This window comes from Kogia breviceps, chromosome 15, assembly GCF_026419965.1.
Source record: "Kogia breviceps isolate mKogBre1 chromosome 15, mKogBre1 haplotype 1, whole genome shotgun sequence".
NCBI classification, from domain to species: Eukaryota; Metazoa; Chordata; class Mammalia; order Artiodactyla; family Physeteridae; genus Kogia; species Kogia breviceps.
In genome coordinates this window covers 50,182,324-50,205,496 of record NC_081324.1, presented here as the reverse complement: position 1 = coordinate 50,205,496, position 23,173 = coordinate 50,182,324, and the positions used below count along the sequence as shown (strand labels likewise).

General features: G+C 40.0%; 1 protein-coding gene across 10 annotated transcripts in view; it reads right to left on the bottom strand.

The window, feature by feature from the left end:
• OSBPL1A (oxysterol binding protein like 1A) overlaps positions 1 to 23,173 on the bottom strand; it is a 209,728-nt gene that overhangs the window by 71,163 nt on the left and 115,392 nt on the right. For 8 of the 10 annotated variants that reach the window (XR_010836893.1, XR_010836894.1, XM_067015193.1 and 5 more), the window contains one exon: positions 19,035 to 19,197. The exons of the other annotated variants lie outside the window; for them this stretch is intronic. Coding sequence is in view for 3 of the 8 variants with exons in the window: in XM_067015193.1 (XP_066871294.1) it covers positions 19,035 to 19,197 (163 nt within the window). In the remaining 5 variants the exon portion in view is untranslated. The remainder of the gene's footprint in view (positions 1 to 19,034; positions 19,198 to 23,173) is intronic. 10 annotated transcript variants of the gene reach the window in all.

The following is a 23,173-nucleotide window of genomic DNA, read 5'->3' as shown; positions in this document are numbered from 1 at the left end:
CTATTTAGGATTTCTGTCCATTTTTGGATTTGGTTGTTTTTTTAATATTGAGCTTCATGGGCTGTTTATATATTTTGGAGATTAATCCTTTGTCTGTTGATTCATTTGCAAATATTTTCTCCCATTCTGAGAGTTGTCTTATTGTCTTGTTTGTAGTTTCCTTTGCTTTGCAAAAGCTTTTAAGTTTCATTAGGTCCCATTTGTTTTTATTTCCATTACTAAAGGAGGTGGATCAAAAAAGATTTTGCTGTGATTTATGTAAAAGAGTGTTCTTCCTATGTTTTCCTCTACGTTTTATAACGTCCAGTCTTACATTTAGGTCTATAATCTATTCTGAGTTTATTTTTGTGTATGGTGTTAAGGAGTGTTCTAATTTCATTCTTTTAAATGTAGCTGTCTAGTTTTCCCAGCACCACTTATTGAAGGACTGTCTTTTCTCCATTGTATATCCTTGCCTCCTTTGTCACAGATAAGTTGACCACAGGTGCGTGGGTTTATCTCTGGGCTTTCTATCCTGTTCCATTGATCTATATTTCTGTTTTTGTGCCAGTACCATATAATCTTGATTACTGTAGCTTTGTAGTATAGTCTGAAGTCAGGGAGTCTGATTCCTCCAGTTCCATTTTTTTCACCCAAGACTGCTTCGGCTATTCCGCGTCTTCTGTATCTCCATACAACTTTTAAGATTTTTTGTTCTAGTTCTGTAAAAAATGCCATTGGTAATTTGATAGGGATTGCATTTAATCTGTAGATTGCTTTGGTTAGTATAGTCATTTTCACAATATTGACTCTTCCAGTCCAAGAACATGGTATACCTCTCCATCTGTTTGTGTCATCTTTGATTTCTTTCATCAGTGTCTTATAGTTTTCTGAATACAGATCTTTTACCTCCTTAGATAGGTTTATTCCTAGGTATTTTATTCTTTTTGTTGCAACAGTGAATGGGACTGTTTCCTTAATTTCTCTTTCTGATCTTTCATTGTCAGTGTATAGGAATGTAAGAGGTTTCTGTGCGTTAATTTTGTATCCTGCAACTTTACTAAATTTATTGATTAGCTCTAGTAGTTTTCTGATGGCATCTTCAGGATTCTCTACGTATAGTATCATGTCAACTGCAAACAATGACAGTTTTACTTCTCGTCCAATTTGGATTCCTTTTATTTCTTTTTCTTCTCTGATTGCCATGGCTAGGACTTCCAAAATTATATTGAATAATAGTGGCGAGAGTGGACATCCTTGTCTTGTTCCTGATCTTAGAGGAAATGCTTTCAATTTTTCATCATTGAGAATGATGTTTGCTGTGGGTTTGTCATATATGGCCTTTCTTATGTTGAGGTAGGTTCCCTCTCCGCCCAATTTCTGTAGAGTTTTTATCATAAATGGGTGTTGAATTTGGTCAAAAGCTTTTTCTGCATCTATTCAGATGATCATAATGGTTTTTATTCTTCAATTTGGTAATATGGTATATCACATTGATTGATTTGCATATATTGAAGAATCCTTGCATCCCTGGGATAAATCCCACTTGATCATGGTGTATGATCCTTTTAATGTGTTGCTGGATTCTGTTTGCTGGTATTTTGTTGAGGATTTTTGCATCTATGTTCATGAGTGCTATTGGTCTGTAATTTTCTTTTTTTTGTAGTGTCTTTGTCTGGTTTTGGTATCAGGGTGATGGTGGCCTCATAGAATGAGTTTGGGAATGTTCCTTCCTCTGCAATTTTTTGGAAGAGTTTGAGAAGGATGGGTGTTATCTCTTCTCTATATGTTTGATAGAATTCACCTGTGAAGCCATCTGTTCCTGGACTTTTGTTTGTTGGAAGATTTTTAAAGACAGTTTCAATTTCAGTGCTTGTGATTGGTCTGTTCATTTTTTCTATTTCCTCCTGGTTCAGTCTTGGAAGGTTATACCTTTCTAAGAATTTGTCCATTTCTTCCAGGTTGTCCATTTTATTCACATAGAGTTGCTTGTAGTAGTCTCTTAGGATGCTTTGTATTTCTGCTGTAACTTCTCCTTTTTCATTTCTAATTTTATTGATTTGAATCCTCTCCCTCTTTTTCTTGATGAGTCTGGCTCATGGTTTATCAATTTTGTTTACCTTCTCAAAGAACCAGGTTTTAGTTTTATTGATCTTTGCTATTGTTTTGTTTCTATTTCATTTATTTCTGCTCTGGTCTTTATGATTTCTTTCCTTTACTACCTTTGGGTTTTATTTGTTCTTCTTTCTCTAGTTCCTTTAGGTGTAAGGTTAGATTGTTTGAGAGTTTTCTTGTTTCTTGAGGTAGGACTGTATTGCTATAAACTTCCCTCTTAGAACTGCTTTTGCTGCATCCCACAATTTTTGGATCGTGTTTTCGTTGTCATTTGTCTCTAGGTATTTTTTTATTTCCTCTTTGATTTCTTCAGTGATCTCTTGGTTATTTTGTAATATATTGTATGTGTTTGTGTTTTTTACATTTTTTTCCCTGTAATGGATTTCTAATCTCATAGCGTTGTGGTCAGAAAAGATGCTTGATATGATTTCAATTTCCTTAAATTTACTGAGGCTTGATTTGTGGCCCAAGATGTGATCTATCCTGGAGAACATTCCATGTGCACTTTAGAAGAAAGTATAATCTGATGTTTTTGGATGGAATGTCCTATAATTATCAATTAAATCTATCTGGTCTGTTGTGTCATTTAAAGCTTGTGTTTCCTTATTAATTTTCTGTCTGGATGATGTGCCCATTGGTTTAAGTGAGGTGTTAAAGTCCCCCACTATTATTGTGTTACTGTCGATTTCCTCTTTTAGAGCTGTTAGCAGTTGTCTTATGTATTGATGTGCTCCTATGTTGGGTGCATATATAATTGTTATATCGTCTTCTTGGATTGATCCCTTGATCATTATGTAGTGTCCTTCCTTGTCTCTTGTAACATTCTTTATTTTAAAGGCTATTTTATCTGATATGAGTATTGCTACTCCAATTTTCTTTTGATTTCCATTTGTATGGAATATGTTTTTCCATCCCCTCACTTTCAGTCTGTATGTGTCCCTGAACTGGGTCTCCTGTAGACAGCATATATATGGGTCTTGTTTTTGTATCCATTCAGCGAGCCTGTGTCTTTTGGTTGGAGCATTTAATCCATTCACGTTTAAGATAATTATCAATATGTATGTTCCTATGACCATTTTCTTAATTGTTTTGGGTTTGTTTTCATAGGTCCTTTTCTTGTGTTTCCCACTTAGAGAAGTTTCTTTAGCATTTGTTGTAGAGCTGGTTTGGTGGTGCTGAATTCTCTTAGCTTTTGCTTGTCCGTAAAGCTTTTGGTTTCTCTGTTGAATCTGAATGGGATCCGTGGCTGGTACAGTAATCTTGGTTATAGGTTCTTCCCTTTCATCTCTTTAAATATATCGTGCCACTCCCTCTGGCTTGCAGAGTTTCTGCTGAGAAATCAGCTGCTAACCTTATGGGATTTCCACTGTATGTTATTTGTTGTTTTTCCCTTGTTGCTTTCAGTAATTTTTGTCTTTAATTTTTGTCAATTTGATTACTAAGTGTCTCGGCATATTTCTCCTTGGGTTTATCCTGCCTGGTACTCTCTGTGCTTCCTGGACGTGACTGGCTATTTCCTTTCTCATTTTCGACCATAATCTCTTCAAATATTTTCTTGGGTCCTTTCTCTCTTCTCCTTCTGGGACCCCTACAATGTGAATGTTGTTGCATTTAATGTTGTCCCAGAGGTTTCTTAGGCCGTCTTCATTTCTTTTCATTCTTTTTTCTTTATTCTTTTCCATGGCAGTGAATTCCACCATTCTGTCTTCCCGGTCACTTATCCATTCTTCTGCCTCAGTTATTCTGCTATTGATTCCTTCTAGTGTATTTTTCATTTCAGTTATTGTATTGTTCATCTCTGTTTATTTGTTGTTTACTTCTTCTAGGTGTTCATTCTTTAATTCTTCTAGGTCTTTGTTAAACAATTCTTGCATCTTCTCAATCTTTGCCTCCATTGTTTTTCCGAGGTCCTGGATCATCTTCACTATCATTATTCTGAATTCTGTTTGTGGAAGGCTACCTATCTCCACTTCATTTAGTTGTTTTTCTGGGGTTTTATCTTGTTCCTTCATCTGGTACAAAGTCCTCTGCCTTTTCATTTTGTCTATCTTTCTGTGAATGTGGTGTTGCTTCCACAGGCTGCAGAATTGTAGTTCTTCTTGCTTCTGCTGTCTGCCCTCTGGTGGATGAGGCTCTCTAAGAGGCTTGTGCAAGCTTCCTGATGGGAAGGACTGGTGGGGGGTAGAGCTGGGTGTTGCTCAGGTGAGTAGAGCTCAGTAAAACTTTAATCTGCTCGTCTGATGATGAGTGGGGCTGGTTTTCCTCCCTGTTGGTTGTTTGGCCTGAGGCAACCCAGCAATGGAGCATACCTGGCTGATAAGAGTAATTTTCAAGTGATAGATCTTAGTGCTGCTAAGGTGATAATTCAATCTTAAAACATCAGGTTTTTCAATTTTGTCTGCACATACGAATATCAAATAGGCTAGACCTTATCTACCATTCAGTGTTTCCGGGCAATACATTGATGCCTTAGTGGAAAGCATAAAGTATTGGAAAGAGTGTGCTTAACACCTTATATATGGTGGTTATAATAGTAAGGGTATGGTACATGCTTTAAAAACAAACAAATGGGGGGGAAGTGGGGAGTTACTGTTTAATGGGTACAGAGTTTTATTTTGGGATGATGGAAAAGTTCTGGCAATGGACAGCAGTGCTGGTTGGCCAAAAATGTACTTAATGCCACTGAGCTGCGTGGTTAAAAGTGGTTAAAATGGCATATGTGTTATGTTTATTTTACCACAATAAAACCAAAACCAAAACCAAATAAAACCCAAAACAAACAAACAAGCAAACAAAAACCTGTCAAGCCAATGCCAAAGACCTATCATGCTGGATGCATGGTCTATATTCTGGTCCTGTCATCTCTCACCTTAATGCCAGTGATGAAAGAAAGCCACACAGACATGGAGAAAAATTGGTGGATTTTTATACAGATGTATTTTTGAATACAGCAGCAGAAATGTTAACAGTATCCACACCTAGATTTCAGACAAAATTAGCCTTTCATTTTCCCTTTTACTTCCCACTGCATTTTCCCCTTACGAACATCTGTGTTTCTATACTAAGTAGAGCCACACAAAACTTTCAGGATGCTTCAATCCATCCCTGAAAAACAGGGTAAGGGATTTATAAAATAGCCTTACATTATTCACTGAACTTTAATGGGCAGTAAGCAAAATCTGTATAGCCCTATGGAATGACTCTACATGGAAATGGAATACTTAGTTTGTACTTACTCATGGGTTTGTTTATTCCCATCTATTTCCAAAAAGGATTCAGGTGGTTTAATTACTAATTATATTTTATATAAAAAGTGTCATAACAACACTCTGAAAAACAGGCTGTATTTTACAAGATAAATGCTCTAGCCTATGTACAAGCATTTAAGGTAGACAGACTCTTTGCCTGATTAAAACAGTGGTATTAATAGAAAGTTTGTTCACAGATCTCTGGTGGCCCAGAAACTTAAAAGCTCTGTCCACACTGGGACTTAAAAATAATTTCGAACACATTTGAGATTGAACACTATCCCCTTTCAACCAAACAGCATGGAAGCCAATGGCTGTGACTGGGTTAACATGGCTTTAAAACTTTACTCATCAAGTTGTATAAGTTAAATGTGTTAAATGTGTATAGCTTTTTTTTTTTTTTATGTCAATCGTACCTCAAATTAAGCAGTGTAAAAAAAAAACTTCAGCATTAAGAGGATCATTACCTTTATCCTACTCTTTTGAGTTCTTCCTATTAAAAGGCTGAAAGAAGAGGTCATAAAATTAATAATATAAACATGCCAACAATTCTTATGTTATGCCGATAAGTATTTTTTTAACATGACCTCTGAAAACTAATGTTGAGAACAAATAGTACAAAGGAGCAAGATGTGGAAGAACTGTGGATAATGTCCAAATAACCCCTCCCCATTACTTAAGGTAACAGGAAATAGTCAGAAGGCACACACGCTCAACTTAATACCTTCATTGTTTATGGTTTCCCAAGAACTAGGCATCTTCTAAGAATGTCCAAAGTAACCCTAAAGTAAGCCAAGCTTAAAATATTAGTGCCAAACTATTTAGCTTTAATGTACAATCTTGTAAACTCAAAAATAATGCAGTAAATACGAAGAACACAAGGAAAATAAATGAAACCTACCACATTTAAAATAAACTGAAAACAGAAAATCCAGATGAGTCCAGAAGGGGCTGCCAAGAGATTGCTACAATAACCTACCGAGGAAGTGACAAAAGCTTGAAACAGAATCGTGGCAGCAAGCAACAAGAGTCAGAGACATTCTAGACATATCCTCCCTGAATGAGGTGCAAGGTCATAATCAGCCAAATGGTACAGTGTTGATTATGACAGTTTCTTAAAAGTACTGGCTTTTCCCCAAGCAACTAAATCTACTACTGCTTTCCCCAACTTGCAAAATCTGCACATGTAACTGCAGATGAAGAATTATTCAAAACATTGTGTGTGGGCTACTGAAAATCTTATGTGTATCTATTTTGGATGACTAAATCCAGGCCTTCCCAATTTGTCTTGTTGACATCTTTAAAATCATTTTCAAGGTCACCTATGCATTTACTCTAAAAAGAAAATATTCTAGAACTAAAGACCAGCTATAGAATAATCCACAGTTATAAAGTTCTTTCATGTGACTTCAGTTTAATAAATCAACACTTACCAAATACCTACCATGTACCTGGTAAAGAAATGGCTTGTTGCTGAAACAGTTTAGAAAGATTAATGAGATATGTGTGGTGCCCTCCAAATATTCAAAGTCCAATCTAGTGGAAGACGTGCAAGTAAACATACGTTTATACAAAGTGTGGGACTACTTGAAGAAGTCACTCTTAGGGGAACCAGGATACGTTTCCAGGCAAACTTTCCAGGCAGAGATGACATCTGAGCTGTAATGATGACTAAGAACTTAAGGCAGGAAAAGAGAATACCAGGTGTAAGGGGAGGAACAACAGTCCCACGGCCTGAAAGAACAGGGTGTGTGTCTAAGAATATCTGGCATAGCTAGAGAGGAGAGTAGCCAGAGGGAAAAGATGTGGTCGTCAGAGATGAAGCTTAAACGTGGGTCAGATCACAGAGTTTATAGTGAATCTGTAGTAATGGTGAGTCTTTGGATGTTTTGCCAGGGAGTGATAAGATCCATTTTAGACTTTACAGATAACTCTGATGCATCAGTGTCCCATGGCCACTGTAACAATTCGCATAACTTGGTGGCTTAAAACAACAAAATTTTAGTCTTTCATAACTCTGGAGGCCAGAACTCCAAAATCAGTTTCAACGAACAAAAACCAAAGCGTTTGCAGGGCCACCATCCCTCTGAAGGCTCTAGGGTGAGTCCATTCCTTACCTCTTGCCTCTGGTGGCCGCCAGCATTCCTGGGCTTGTGGCCACATCACTCTAATCTCTGCCTCCATCCTCACATTGCCTTTTCCTCTGTGGGTCTAATCTCCCTCTATCTTTCTCTTATAAGGATACTTGTGACAGCACTTAGGTCCCACCCAGATAATCCATGATGATCTCACCTCAAAATCCTTAACTTAATCCCATTTGCAAAGATCTTTTTTTCCAAAAAAAGGTTACAGGTTACTGGGATGAGCAGGTAAATGTATCTTTGGGGGACCATTTTTCTGCCCACCACACCTGACAATATGCGATGTGGAAGATGGGCTGGAAGCGACAATGACCAGAAGCGGGAAGACAAAGTCTGTGGGCTCAAAAGTTGAACTAAGGCGGGGCAGAAAATAGGGAGAAAAAAAGAACACAACTAGATGCTTAGATATGGGGAGGGTGTGAGGAAAGGTAAGAGATGACTTTCACATCTGTAGTTTGCATGGTGGGTAGATGATGATGCCATTAGCCAAGACAGGGCATATACAAGGGGGCAGATCAGGATGACAAGTCTAGTTTACACTATACGGAGTTTGACATGCTTTGGGCCAAAGTGAGAATTTTCAGTAAATAGGTGGAAATCCTCAGAACATCATTATCTGCCACAACCAACTGGTCTTCAAGTTCAGTCAATGTAGCCTTTAAAATGTATCCCCAAATTTTATTCACTCAAATATCTGAACTCCTAACAGGTGCCAAAGTCTATGCAAGTTGCTAGGGATGCAAAGTTCCTTAAGGGATTTACAGTCCGGTTGAGTGGCAGGGCTGACAAAAAAAAGGTAAGCATACAAAATTTCAACTACAGGAAATGCTATGGGACTATGATACATCGGGAGCCTACAGCAGGGATTTGATCAAGTCAAGAAAGTCAACCAGGCTTCCTTGAGGAACAAAGGTCAGGATATGTTTTCATTAAAGCAATAAAGGGAGGAACTTAAACTTTCCATTCTCACTTAAGTTGCTTTTATGGAAATTCCTGTCACCTCTCATCTAGGACATTAGGATCTCAAATCAATCGTTACTCCTAAAGTACTCATATGCTAATAGAATGTAAACTCCTAAGTAGGGACCAGGTCTTATTTTCTTTGAATTTCCAATTCTTAATATAATGCAAGAATATTATAAAAATTCCACAATGTTTATTAAAAAAAAAAACTTTATAAAATATTCAATACTAATCTGACATCACTCTGTATACTTAATCACGTTTGTCGGCTCCCCACCACTTAACAGGCTAAAATGAAAATTCTTCAGCAGAATCTTATCACAAGACTCATTACAAGCTGGTCCTAAATTACTTTCTTGGCTTCATCCCATCACTATTTCTCAGCATCCAATACACTCACCCCTGCTTCAGCCATAGTGCATTTTCACGATGTCTTTGAAAACTATTTTTCTCTACCTTTGCATGTGTTGTCTTGTTCCACAAAGCATATCTGACCACCATCTTATCCATCTGGAGAACTCCTTCCTGACTCTTCACAACACCCCTCAAGCATCACTCATTCTGTGATGCTCTCCCCAACTTTCCCAAGCAGTTAGCTGCCTCTCCTCTGAATTTCTGTAACACTCCTTACGTATGAGTTGGTGACGCCAATTCATTTACTTGTTCAATAAATATGTATTGAGCGCCTCCTTCTCTGTCTGTCTAGCACCAGTGTAGGGGCTGGGATGCATCCATGCACTAAGCAAAATGCCTCTCTCACTGAGGAGCTTATATTCTACTTGTAGAAGATCTACAAATGAATGAACATTATGTGTGAAAGATGCTGTGTTTTTTTTGTTTTGGGGTTTTTTTCTTAAAGGCAAGAGAAAAAGGATAGAAAATGATACAGTGAAGGTCTTTCTGAGCAGAAAAAGGAAGGAAATGGAGGAGTAAGCACTGTAGACATTTGGGATTAGATAGCTCCAGGCAGAGGGAAAGTGGAAGGCCTAGAAGAGAACACGCTTGGCAAGTCCAGGAACTTGCATTGAGGCCAGTGATGGAAGGAAGTGAGTGAGGAGGACAGAGCAGATCTCAGAAGGTGGCAGATGGACAGAACGAGGGCTTCTGGCTTTTATTCCAGCCAGGAAGCAAAGCCATTGGAGGGTTCCATGCAGGGAACTGACATGAACAGATTCACGTTTGGAAACGATCACTCTGAATGCTGTATTTAAAATACTGCTGGAGATGAGGGTGCAAGCAGAGAGACCAGTCCGAATGCCCCTGTCAGAAACCAGGTGAGAGATGATGGGGGCCTGGGTGGTGAGAGTGGAATGATGAGAAGTGGTCAGATTCTGCTATATGTTGTAGGTAGAGCTGACAGAATTTGTTGATGGACTGAATGTGAACGTTGATGGACTGAAAGACAGATCCTCCATCTGCCAAAACAGGGACCACAGGAGGGGCAGGCCTGTGAGCAGAAATCAAGAATTCTCTTCCGGACATTCTAAGACACTTTGGAGATCTCATGAGAGATTTAAGTGAATGTGCCAAGTAGATAGTTAGACAGGAGTCTGAAATTCAGGGGGCAAGACTGAGCCTAGAGACGTAAAGTTTTGGACTTAGCAGAATTTGGACAACATTCACAGGCACGGGACTAGATGAGGTCATGCAAGGCAAGCTGCTCAACCTTTAATGTCCATAGGAAGCCCCTACGGATTTGAAAAAATGCAGATTCTTATTCACTAGGTCTGAGTTGGGGCCTGCGGCTCTGCAGTTCCAACAAGCTTCCAGGTGAAGGTGAAGATACTGATCCTCAGACCACACCCTGAGTACAAAGGATCTAAAGGGTAAGTGTAGAAAACAATGCCTGCTCCCCAAGACACGCTAACATCTAAAGTCAGAAGGATACAAGACGACAAGCAAAGGGAACTGAGAAGTAAAATCAAAAGAGACTGGTACTCTGCAAGCCAAGTAAAGAAAGTGTTCCATGAAGGAAGGAGGAATCAACAAGTTTAAGTGCTGGTGAAAGGCCGACAAAGATGCAAACTGAGAGAGATGCAAACTCAATCAGGCAGCTGAGTATGTGACAGCAGTGATTTAGTCGAGAGCGGCTGCAGGGGAGCTGTGAGAATAAACATAAATAGAGGCTTCTCAAGAAAGAATTATAAAAGAGGAAAGTGATGTGGATCGAAGGTATTTGTATGAGACACAGCATTTTGAAAGATAAGATAGCTGATGGGCATCAGAACAACTGATGACCTGGGGAAGAGAAGGAGCTACATTAACGTCGTGATGTAGGCCGGAGACACTGGGACCCCAGGCACGTACAGAGGGCTGGGCGTCAGTTAGGGACATAACGTTCTTCGTTCTTCGTGTAGAGAAGGCAGAATGTGTCCACACACGTACACAGCCAGGTGTGTGAGTGGAAACATGAGGAGTTCCTCAGTGACATAAATAATGTCCTCCGATGGAGCAGGACAGAGGATGAAGGTATTCGAAATTTTAAGTGAGAAAAGTATGAAATAAGCATGTAAAAGGAACTGACTAGGGAAACGAAGTAGGGCTGCTGGGCAGCAAACGGGCACCAAAGAAATTAAACAGCTGTGGGTCTCAAGCAAGATCTGCCAGCGTGGCCAGTCACTTGAGGACCGGTCCAGAAGGAGGGGAGGGGAGGGATGGGCTGGGTGAGCACAGTGCAGGGAGAGAAAGGCAGGGGGGCGATTATATGACAGCCCACGCCATCTGAGCTGGTAAGGAGGGAACAAGGACACGAGCGGAGGAAGGAACAGTGAAAACATGGAGAAGACACTGTGGTTGGTCAAAGAAATGTTGGGATCAGGGATTATAAGAGAATGGGTTGAAAGACAGGAGACAGCGGTTATACTGTGGGATGTATAAGACTGAGATGACGGCGTAGATATAGTCACTGGAGAACGGCAAACTCCGGGGGCTCATCTTGGGAGTGAGTAGCTCCGGTGGGCTGGAGGCCCAGACCCTTTCCACATCACACTGCGCCCATCTTCCCATGCTCAGCCTCTTCCCCTGGACTGACCACGAAACCCTGATTCAGGGACTGGATCTTCTTTCCCTTGGTAGTGCCATGCCTGGCAAAGCACTGCACACAGTGGGCACTGGGTAAGTGTGTCTGGTTAAGGACATGCTCTCAATGCTAGTACAAAATGCACGTGGTTTTACAGTGAATGTTTTAATGGAGACGTTAGTCTCCCAAAAGATTAACCTCAAACCTAAAGGATAAATTACATTCACCTACAATTCATAAATATTACAAGTAAGCTGCTGGGTAATTTTTTAATGTTATAAACACAAAACGAGAGTAAGAGCCCCTGGCACTACTTAGATTTTCTCGAGTGTTGTACCATATTACATACAGAAGGGGTTTAATAACAGCCATACTCTGTGGTACTCAATTTGCTGCACATCATATCAACCAATGAACGTGTTTTGTACTGGGCAACAGAGGAAATACAAAAGTTAAGGTCTGGACAAGGACAAGGTCTCTGTCCTTAAGGGAAATGCAGGCCTTGGGGGGAAGATGAGGAAGAAAGACACAAAAAGTTATATAACAAGAAAAAGGGCAAGAACAAGGTATTATGGCTAATTGTAAAAAAAAAAAAAAAAAAAAAAAAGGACCAGAGAAAAAAGTGCTGGGAATACAGAGGAGGGAGAGATCTCCAAGTCCTAGGCAGGTCCAGACAAGAGTAAAGACTCACAGAAAAGGCCCAGATAAGAACTGTACAGGTTATTTCAAAACTAAACTGTAGAAGAGGACACTGGGCTCGGAAACATAAAGAACAGAGAGCACAGCCTTTACTAAAAGGTCATGGTTCTCTTCAGCTTTCCTGCCAATACCTCTGATCACCTTGGTCAAATCCTGCGTCTTCTACGTGAACCGTCAGCAGAGATGTCATTTCATTCTCAACTATTACCAGTTGTATTTATTGGATTAAACATTATTTCACATGGGTCATAACTTGCTACGTTACTCTCCTCCAGACAAAACCAAAGTTGTTATTTTAACACTTTCCATTCTAAAACCTTTGATTTAAAAAGACGTGAGCACCTACTCTTGCAACTGCTGAGAAATGCTAAAGCTGGCTTCAATTTCGTGACATAACGTTCTACTGGTTTTACCAATCTACACTATTGGATTTGTATGCATTATTCATGCATATTTTAACGAAAATAGCATTAAGAGGAAAATCTAGCAAGAAAGCCTTTCTTGCACAACTGATCTCATCATGTTTCTAAAAAGGAAAATGAACAGACAGTAAGAAAGACAATACATTTTGAAGTTTTAAAATTCAAAAGGCAGGAATTTTAGTGAAACTGCTATCTCAGACCAGTGCTAAAGAATAACAGCCATTAAGTTATTTAACTGGTAACAAAACTGGTAACCGTTTCAAAAATAATGCCTTAGGAAATTACTGGACATTCATAAAGCCAAGCACCTTTCATTTTCTCCCCTTTAGCTACTTTTTCATCCCCACTCCACCCTCTCTGGGAGCAAGTCTCATACCTCCAACTTGATCATAAATTCCTCAAGAACAAATTTTATCTTTTAATAACATCTCATCCTAGCTCACTCCTCTGTCACCCACCCCTCCGCTTCCACATGGCATCCAAAGTGGTGCATGCAGATCGTGTGAAATTTGCAAGTGTTACTGATTCTTTTGTGCTCTTCACTGAAAACCAATATATTTTTAGGGAGGACAGAAATATCAATGACGTTTGTTCAACAACCTGCATTCAACCAACAAACATTTAGAGAGCAACTCTGAGTCTATGTTCAGTACCTCAGGAATATAAATAGATAGGGTCTCTACCATCATAAAGAGACAAGCCCAATACAACCAAAGGGCTATGAAAGATGTGTAAACTGAAGGAACACAAAAGAACAATTAATTCTGCCTGGGGGAGTCAGGAAAGGCTACCCAGGAGAGCTGATAATTTCGAGAGCTTTGGTAGGAGAAGGGGGTAGCATCAGGTGAGGGTGAAATGGAAAGGGCAGAATGATGGAAGGAACATGTAGAAGGAGCTGCTTTATTCTTCCCTGAAGTGGTACCTTCTACATATTTCTGTACTTTATTTGCTGGCTAAATGGAATTTTTCCGCAGAACTAGTTAGCCTCTAGTTTCTCATTAAATCTTTTGCTTTAACACGCATGAAGGTTTAGCCCTTTTCCCAGGAAGTGCTCACTCACAGGTAGTAATATCAGAAATCTCACTCGATTTAACCATTTCATTCCTTAAACACACACACACAATGAGGACAAGACGTGATACTTCGTTAGATTTAGTTCCTTCTAATCATGTTACACAATGGAATTCAACCAAATTGTGAGAAAGAATCTGCTTGCTTTATGGAATTTTATGAAATCTTAAGTCATTAAGCATACTGGAAAAAAATTTAAATAATCAAAAGATCCCATGGGGCTGGAAAAAAATACACTACACTGTAGGCTTATATCAAGTTTTGTCTCACCCACTGTATTAGATTTTCATTGATCCTGCTTATCTAAAAAAAATTTTAAAGGGAAATCAGGAAGTCACATGGACTTAATTTTAAAGGAAGTAAAACATGCTGTAAGCAACTTTAAAAAAGAAGTTTAAGCATTTCATGAAAATAACTTAGAAATATTTTAAGAGAAGTACCTTTAAAAACCTTTTTCTCACATCTTTTAAATACTGATATTAGGGGCTTCCCTGGTGGCGCAGTGGTTGAGAGTCCGCCTGCCGATGCAGGGGATACGGGTTTGTGCCCCCATCCGGGAGGATCCCACATGCCGCGGAGCGGCTGGGCATGTGAGCCTTGGCCGCTGAGCCTGCGCGTCTGGAGCCTGTGCTCCGCAACGGGAGAGGCCACAACAGTGAGAGGCCCGCGTACCGCAAAAAACAAACAAACAAACAAACTAAATAAATACTGATATTAGGATAGGCTTGATTTAATCTATTATTCTGATCCAGCAATTTAAAAAAGCTTTAAATGAAATACAGGTTTGTATACTTGTTCTTGTTCTCTCTTACCTCTGACCCAATAGCCTCTGTCACTGCTGCACTGTGAGGATGGAGGAGGCCTGGTGTGGCTGGAGCCCAGCGAGTGAACGAACAAGGGACAGGCAGGGTGTGGGTCACGTCGGAGCCTTGAAGACCCGCTAGGGAGTCTGGATTTTATACTAGGTGCAGTGAAGAGCCACTGAAGGATCCTAGGCTGGGGAATGCGATGATGTGATTGTCTACAAAGCATCAGTGTGGGTGGTGTATATGGCGTGAACCTCAATAAGGCAAGGCTGGAAGCACAGTGATCAGTTAAGAGGCTGGACAAGAGCAGGTGCAGCGCAGGTGACGGTACTGCGAGCGAACATGGGCAGCGCCTTAGTGTGCCAGGCACTGTTTTAAGTACAAATATATATTAGTTTATTCCTCCCAATAATCCTAGGACCTACTTGCAGACGAAGAAATGAGGCACAGTAAAGTGAACTCATTTCGCAACGGGTACAGGAATTGGTAGAGCCATCACTTATCGACAGCCTTCCAGCTGCAGCACCTACACTTTTAACCAGCACCCTGTAGTAACAGAACATATTAATAGATGGATTCAAAGTATGTCGCGAAGGTAGAATGGACGGACCCTGGTCTGCGTTTCATGGAGGTGGCACATGAATGCCATGAATTACTCCCGTGTTCACAGCTTTAGGAAAGGAAACAGGTGCCATTTACTAAAATGAAGTAAACTCCGGGAGAAAGGAGACCTAGGAGGAAGTTCAAGAATTCATCTTTTATTTATCCAGCTAAGAGCTGAGTATATAAGTGTCTCACAAGAGGTTAGGGCTGGAGAAATAAATTTGGGAACGGTGGTAGTCAGAACAATGGCCCCAGTGATGGCCGTCCTAGTCTCTGTGGAACCTGTGGATGTGTTACCTTCCACGGTAAAAGGACTCTGCAAGTGTGACTGAGTTCAGGCTCCCGACGTGGGGAGGTTACCCTGGATTACCTGAGTGGGTCCACTGTGATTGCTATGGTCCTTATAAAAGGGAGGAAGGAAGGTCAGACTCAGAGAGACTGGAAGATGTCAAACTGCCGGCTGTGAAGGTGGAGGATGGGGCCTTGAGCCAAGGCAGGCAGGTGGTCTCTAGAAGCTAGAAAGGCAAGAAGGCAGATTCTCTCCTAGAGCCTCCAGAGGGAACAAAGACCTGCCAACACCTTGACTGCAGGACTTCCGATCTACAGAGCTCAAAGAATGAATCTGCATTACTTAAGCCACTACATTTGTGGTAATTTGTTATGGCAGAGATAGGAAACTATTACAGGAATTTTAAGTTAGCATTTAAGATAATGTGGTATTGAAAGAGATAGGTGAGGGAGCTTAAGGGGTACAAACTTCCAGATGCCTAGACTTACGGTGATCATTTTTAAATGTACAGAAATATTGAATAACTATGTTGTGTAACAGGAACTAATGTAGTGTTACAGGTCAATTACACTTCAAAAACAAATTTTAAAAACCCACAGAAAAAGATGAGATTTTTGGTTACCAGAGGTAGGGAGTGGGGGAAGGGGGAATGGATGAAGGTGGTTTCAAAAGGTACAAACTTCCAGTTATAAGATAAATAAGTACTAGGGATGTAACGTATAACACGGTAAATATAATCAACACTGCTGTATGTTAAACATGGAAGTTAAGAAAGTTAAATCCTAAGAAGTCTCATCACAAGGAAAAAAACTTTTTCTATTTCTTTGATTTTGTATCTATATGAGATGGTGGGTGTTCACTAAACTTCTTGCGACAATCATTTCATGATGTACGTAAGTCACATCATTATGCTGTATACCTTAAACTTATACAGTGCTGTAAGTCAATTATTTCTCAATAAAATTGGGAGGAAAAAAAAAGAAACTGTAGATGAAAGAAGCAATAACTAAACAAAAGTTCTGGAGAAGGCACAAGGAGATTGGTACCAGAACAAATCAGGAGGAAATGGCCTTAATGAAAAGGGGACACTTCTTTTGTAACAGAAGAGAAAGAGGAAAGGGAATGGAGGTCAATGTATAGACTGTAGTGAGAAGATGAAGTCATTCCCAAATGAAGGCTTTTATGATCTCAGTGAATTACGTGGCTAGGTCATCAGCAGGGCAACACTTCAACCCTGGGCATCTGACTCGTAATTTTAATACAGTTTTACACTGTACCAAATGATTCCCAAGATTTCTAGTAGGAAATAGTAGGAGTGGCCAAAGAAAAGCTACTATGTTCAAGCAAATATAATAAAACTCAGGTGGGTCATTCAGGGCAGGGACGAGTAAACTCAAGGCACCTGTCCCTCTAGCTCCTTATCTCCAGCCACGGTGGAACACGCTAAGCTAGGCACTGGACTCAGCCTCGGGATCCTTCTCAACACAGCAACCCATCAAGCAGGCAGTACTGACTGCAAACCAATCTGAACTGGCACTTGAGATGAAATTCATTTGCCAGTCCTGACCCAGGGACTGTAGTTCTTCTTATCGCCTTCTCCTAGAGGAGACGACTGTGGAAATAAATGTGAAAATATGACTGAGAAGCAGAAAGATGATAGTAGCCGCTAAATGTCTATCAAGAAGAGAATAAGAAAACTCTGCTAAATCGTATCATTGACTTTTATGCAACCTTTAAAAAGAATGAGCTAGAGTCGTAACACTGACGGGAAAGATTTCCAAGATACACTGTTACATGAAAAAGCAGATCTAGTACAATTATACAGCTACTTCCACTCATGATTCTTTAAAAACCCCATATGTACACAAGCATATATCCACGCAAATGCTTTAAAAAGGTCTGGAAGAGAATCTATCAAGCTGTTAATAAGAATCTCCGAGGAGGAGTGCATAATTAGGGTAAGGGATGAAGGGAAAATTTCACTGGGCACTATACATACTTTTACATTGAATTATTTATAACAAATACCTTTTTAAAAATAAAAATTAAATTTTTTCTTTTGTTTTTTAAAAGGACAGCAAAGATGAGCAGCTGAAGTGTCTAGGTTCTTTTACATTCAGACCTCTTTGCATTTAATCCAATTATCTGTCTGGTAGCTTTACTTTTTGGATGCCCCAAACAGAAGGAATACAGGTGGTAACAGGACAGGACATGGCAGAAAGGAGATGTGAAGAAATGTCAGCAGCCTCAAGTGTCCTTCACCCTCCCCTCCTTCCTCCGTCAATCAGGTTAAATGCTTCCTTTACCTCTGAAACTCATTCCACTGCTTTCACGTCCAGTCTCTACTTTCTCTTCTTAATCTCACTATTTTCACAAAAACCACATCTAATTGCCATCATCATAGTCGTTACAATCCTTTCTCTAGTTATTCCCAAATCTGGCTATTAGAATTAGCTTTTCCGCTTCTTTTGATCATGTCACACTTCTAAAATTAATGTTCCTATGTGCTGTTTATCTTCTATAATGAATCTCTTCTCTGTATATCCACCAACATCATTTTCCTTGTCCTATATCATCACACCATTTTAACTCCCTTAACCTAATCTTCTTTAGTTCTCATTTCTACAACCTCAGGGTGCTTCTTTTCCTTTCCTATCATTAATTTGACCCTTTAACTCCATATCCACTGAGGTCTCCTGATTCCATGGTCAAGTTTTTGAGACCCAACAATTGTATATGTTCATCTACTTAGATAAGCACTTAATTTCTCCGCATAAAAGAATTGTTTTCCAACTCGCTGATCTCCAACCACCCCCTCCCAGGCTTCCTTCCATGACCCCGCCCACATCTACCTCAAAATTCTGAAGGAAGTTCCCAAAAAGTCGAAACTACTTAGCAGTACCTCCTCTCAAAAGCCATTCTCACCTCTCCACACACATCTCCCATTTTTTGAACACTTGGTACCTGTCAGGCACTGTCCCAAACACTACTTACACATATGAACCCACTTAATCCTGACTCAACCCACTGAAATGGAAACTATAATTATCCCCATTTTAAATATGTGAAAGCTGAGAACCAGGAAGGTCTTGGAACTTGCCCACAGTCACACAGCTGACCAGTGTCAGAGGCAGGATTCCAATTCAGGGAATCTGACTCTGGAGTCCCTGCTCGCTGCCAGTATGCTATGCTGCTCTGAGGCCTGTATCTCTGAGCCTCAGCTCTTCCTTTTCTCTGTTCCAGCTACACCACGGTCTCACCTCTCCTTTGGCACACAGCATACCATACTGTAGCCAACTGTTTCTTATATGTGTCCTTTACTCTTAGACCTCTCTGAGAATAGAAACTATCCATCTCTCTATCCTTTAACATATAATAGCACCTTGTGCCAGGAGGTATTTAACAGTCATCGAATAAAGGAACAAACCAGATTCACAGCACTCTGGCCCCAGCATAGCATATGCTGTCAACAAAGGCAGACTCAGTGATGACTTTCATTCCAAACTTTTGGGCTTCTGCCTTAATAATGTCACACAAAAAGTAGGTCATCTGGGGAGCTGAAGTGATACATTTCCATCTGTTTATTTCAGGAAACTCAAGGTGACATCCACCCTAAGAAGACATTCAGGTGGTCAACTGTGAATTACCAACAACACAGACAGCAGGATTCTAGAATTACCTGACAGCGCATCATAGAACTCGTCCTCACTAAGGATGCTGAGAGGTGGGGAGCCTTTAACCAGAGACTGCTCTAGTTCATGATGTTCAGTGGCTAGAGTCGCCAGCGCTTCTGACAAAATTTTGTTTTTTTCTTGTTCCTGTTCCAATTTAAAATTCCTCACCTGGAAGAAAACAGATATATAAAAAAGACTTCAGAGTGACAGGAGATATAGACTTACTCAAAAGGTTATGAAAATTATTCGCTTCAGATCCACTTCAATTGCAACATCAGGAATGCAAACAGTCGTGCCACATACACATGGATGAATGAGCAAAATTACTAAGCTAATTCTGTTCTTCCCATGGGGCCATTTCTCACAACACTGCCAGCTCATGAAAATAGATTAAGAACTAGCAAACAAATTCAGCTCAAATGATCAGGATCCTAGTATAAGGGCATTAGCCAATTTGAAAATCATATAAAAATTTTAATAGAGAATATTTCATTCAACATTTTTTTTTAAATTTTTTTGCAGTACACGGGCCTCTCACTGTTGTGGCATCCCCCGTAGCGGAGCACAGGCCCCGGACGCGCAGGCTCAGCGGCCATGGCTCACGGGCCCAGCCGCTCCGCGGCACGTGGGATCCTCCCGGACCGGGGCACGAACCCGTGTCCCCTGCATCGGCAGGCGGATCCTCAACCACCGCACCACCAGGGAAGCCCCCTCGTTCAACATTAATCATAAAATTAAGAAACCAGTTTTTGAACAAAATAAAGAATTGAAACCATTGTAATTATTAAAATGTGTACCACATCAAAGCATAAGACATAATCCTCCAGTTCACCTCCAAAATAGGTGGTATATCAAATGAAGGGAAACAAGAGGCCAGGTAATGACATTTTAATTGCCATTTTTCAATTACATATTTTGATTTTGGTTCCATATTTTACCTTGACTCTAATGTGCAAAATAAATAATAGATTACAGAGAAAGCAAAGCCTTAATCCTTTGAAGATACAATCTGTTCTTCCTATCTCATTCAATAGCATCTGAATGTGCAGTTAACTAAAACCATATAAAATGTAAGTAACCTAATTCTCATGTAAAATAGCAGGTACCAGATTTGGTATGAACAGTTTCACCTATCCTTGTATCAGAACTCTGAAAACCACAACTATTCCGTTATCTCCCTCAACTTCTAGAGCCCACGTGGCGCTTTAGGCAGGACTGGGAACCTCAGAAGTTTCCTGCGCCTGCTTCCTCACCTACAAAACTGGGATTCTACTGCTGTCGAATAATTTAATTGGTGGCTTCGACACAATGCTCTTCAAATTAAAGAACAAACAAACAAAAAAGCTCTAGCAGCTCAACCTATTTCTCAAATGTAATCTCAACACATAAAACAGATGTTTCAGGAAGCAGAACTGCACAGCATGATGCCAGGTCTAGATCAGGAGCCTCTGTGACTTTCCTCTCCAGGCCCAAAGCCAGGAGCTGTTCCAACAGTTTGAAAGGCACTAGGATGGGGTGACCTCTGAAACCTCCTCCTGGTCAGACCGTCTGCTCCTGGGCCTTGGAGCTGGCGAACCTCTCGCCGCTGCTCCCAGCTGCTCTCTGCTGAACCTCGCCTCCCACTTCCTGGCATCCCTCTCAGTCTCCTCCCCTTGGTCCCCAAGGACGCAGCAGCTCCCTCTACGTTCTGACTTCACAGCCACGCGTTAGGTACAACACTCAAGAATCCTGGATATGACTTAAAATACAGTTCTACCAAAATGCTAAGTTTGTAACAAAAATAGGGTTAAACCTTCATTATCTTGGGAATAGTTCCAGTCCTCAAGGCATCTTAGTAAATGCTAGTAAATACTAGCATTACAGTAACAAGGTTATTCTTATTAAAAGTGCAATAATGAAATAAAAATTGCAATAAATGGTAAGCACTAATAAGCAGAAAAGACATGCAAAACAGAAAAAAATTAAGTATTTATATAATTATAATTTTTAAGGAATTGCAAATATTCCTATCATCTAAAATTTTATCTCCAAGGAGGAAATACTTTTACTATGGCTGAAGTCAACCTAGATCAAAAAAAAAAAAAAAAACTGTTCTTCTTCCACTTGATATGTTAAACAACTCATTTACCTATAAACAAGGCCTACAAAATTCACCACAACACCCAAAATGAACCCTTCTTTGAATGGAAAAGATCAGCACTGCTGTAGATTCTAAAAACACCACTGCAGGAAGATCCAAACTCTTTTACACCTGCCCACTCCTCTCCCTTTAGCTTTATTTTTTTTAGCTGTTCAAGTATCAAAATGCAAATGTGCTGTTGACACTGTACCTTTCCATATAAGAATCAACTAAATTATGTCTTCTGGTTAACAAATACATAAGTTTCAGTACCTAAATTCATCTCGATTTCAGAAAAGTGGCAAAATAAATGATCAAGGCCCCCAAATACCGAGTTCCCTCAACAAAACCATACACAAAATCCCGATCCTTTATCCATTTAAAGTAAGCATCCCTGCAGTTCTGCCACCTCGACATCTGTTCTCACTTGTTCTTCATAGAAGGAGGGAAAGGGGTGGGAGCAGAAGGGAGAGAAGAGGCTCTACCTACAGTTCCGGTTTTCACCTTGTTTTTATCTGTCAGTTGATCTGAGGGCACTTGTATTAATTTCAAGCATAACAGGATCTTCTGTACTGAAGTTACCTTACCCTCAAACTTCCCACCAAATGGCAATACCTCCCCATCCTGTAAAGTGATGTAGCTGAGAGCAGGTGTGTCACAAAAACAGCACTAGTAAAGCGCTCTCTTGTTGCTTTACAGAATCATCTAAGAACATACTTAACTGCCGTTGATGTTTTTTGGTCAATTAAATCAATCAACTGGAACAGTCAACTGGAACAATGTAATTCCAAATCTATTACAATCTCAGTATTTCAGAAACACTTAGGGGATATCCTGTACTGGAAGTTTAGTGTAGAACTACTCATCAAGAGATACAGAGTGCAAGTTCTGCATAAGGAACTTATGGGATTCTACTACTGTTGAATAATCTAATTGGTGGCTTCAACACAGTGGTCTTCAAATTAAAAAAACAAACAAACGAAAGAACTCTAGCAGCGCCGCCTATTTCTCAATAGGTTCTTAGATAACTTATGCATAAAATCTTCATCTTACTTTTCAACTCTGTCTCCGAATTCTCATTTGCCAGCTTAGAAGTTATGCTGGAACAGAAACAGTACCTTTATGCAATCCCTCTCTGAAATTCCAGGCACAGTGCTTCACTTTTCTGTGTATCAACACTTGCACTGACACATGCATATGACTGTGGTTTTTTTAAATCCTCAAACTATAACTACCCTAGTTTTTATTAAGGGAACAAAGAACTTCCTTCCTTCACAAAAATCAGTGAAGCCCAGCACATGTCTGTAATTACATTAGGCCATTTCTAGCACAGGGTATGTGAATTCTTCAAACTCACATATAAAATCTATGCCCTCAGCCACTCTGCCACAACAAAAATCAACATATAACCAAGTAAACATAAATGCCAACCTTTTTATTAGGAACAACTTAAGGACTGAACCATCACACATTTAATAGTTACACATTATTAATTATAACTGGTGGGTGAAATGCACAATGAATACTTCCAAAGTGTTCTTCACTCCGTCAGTGAATGGACACCAGCAAAAGAATTCAGCGTTTTTAAAAAGTCTCGTGCTAGCCAGTAAAAATACACATTGCATCGGCTCTCTCCTTCTATAAAGCCCCCTGTTACTTACCTATGTTTCTGAGAAGTTAACTCAGGCAGAGACAATGATGAAATCTGGCAAAGACACACCACTCCTTACCACTAAGGAGTAAGTGATTAGTATTCAGAGAACACTGTGGCCAATTATCCAATTACAGGTTACGTGACATTCTGGCCCTGATGATCAATCTAGTTAAGCTCTTTCAACTGGCTACACTCTGGTCAGTTCAACAGCATTAGCCTTTCTCTTTTCTTCTTTGTTACTGGATGTGTGGCTATAACAAAGGACATACTGGCTTATGACCGAAATACTACATCTTGAATTAAAAAACATCTAATTTTATTTCTTAGATAAGGAACTGCATTGGCACTTATTTCCGTGGCTAGAGGACCAA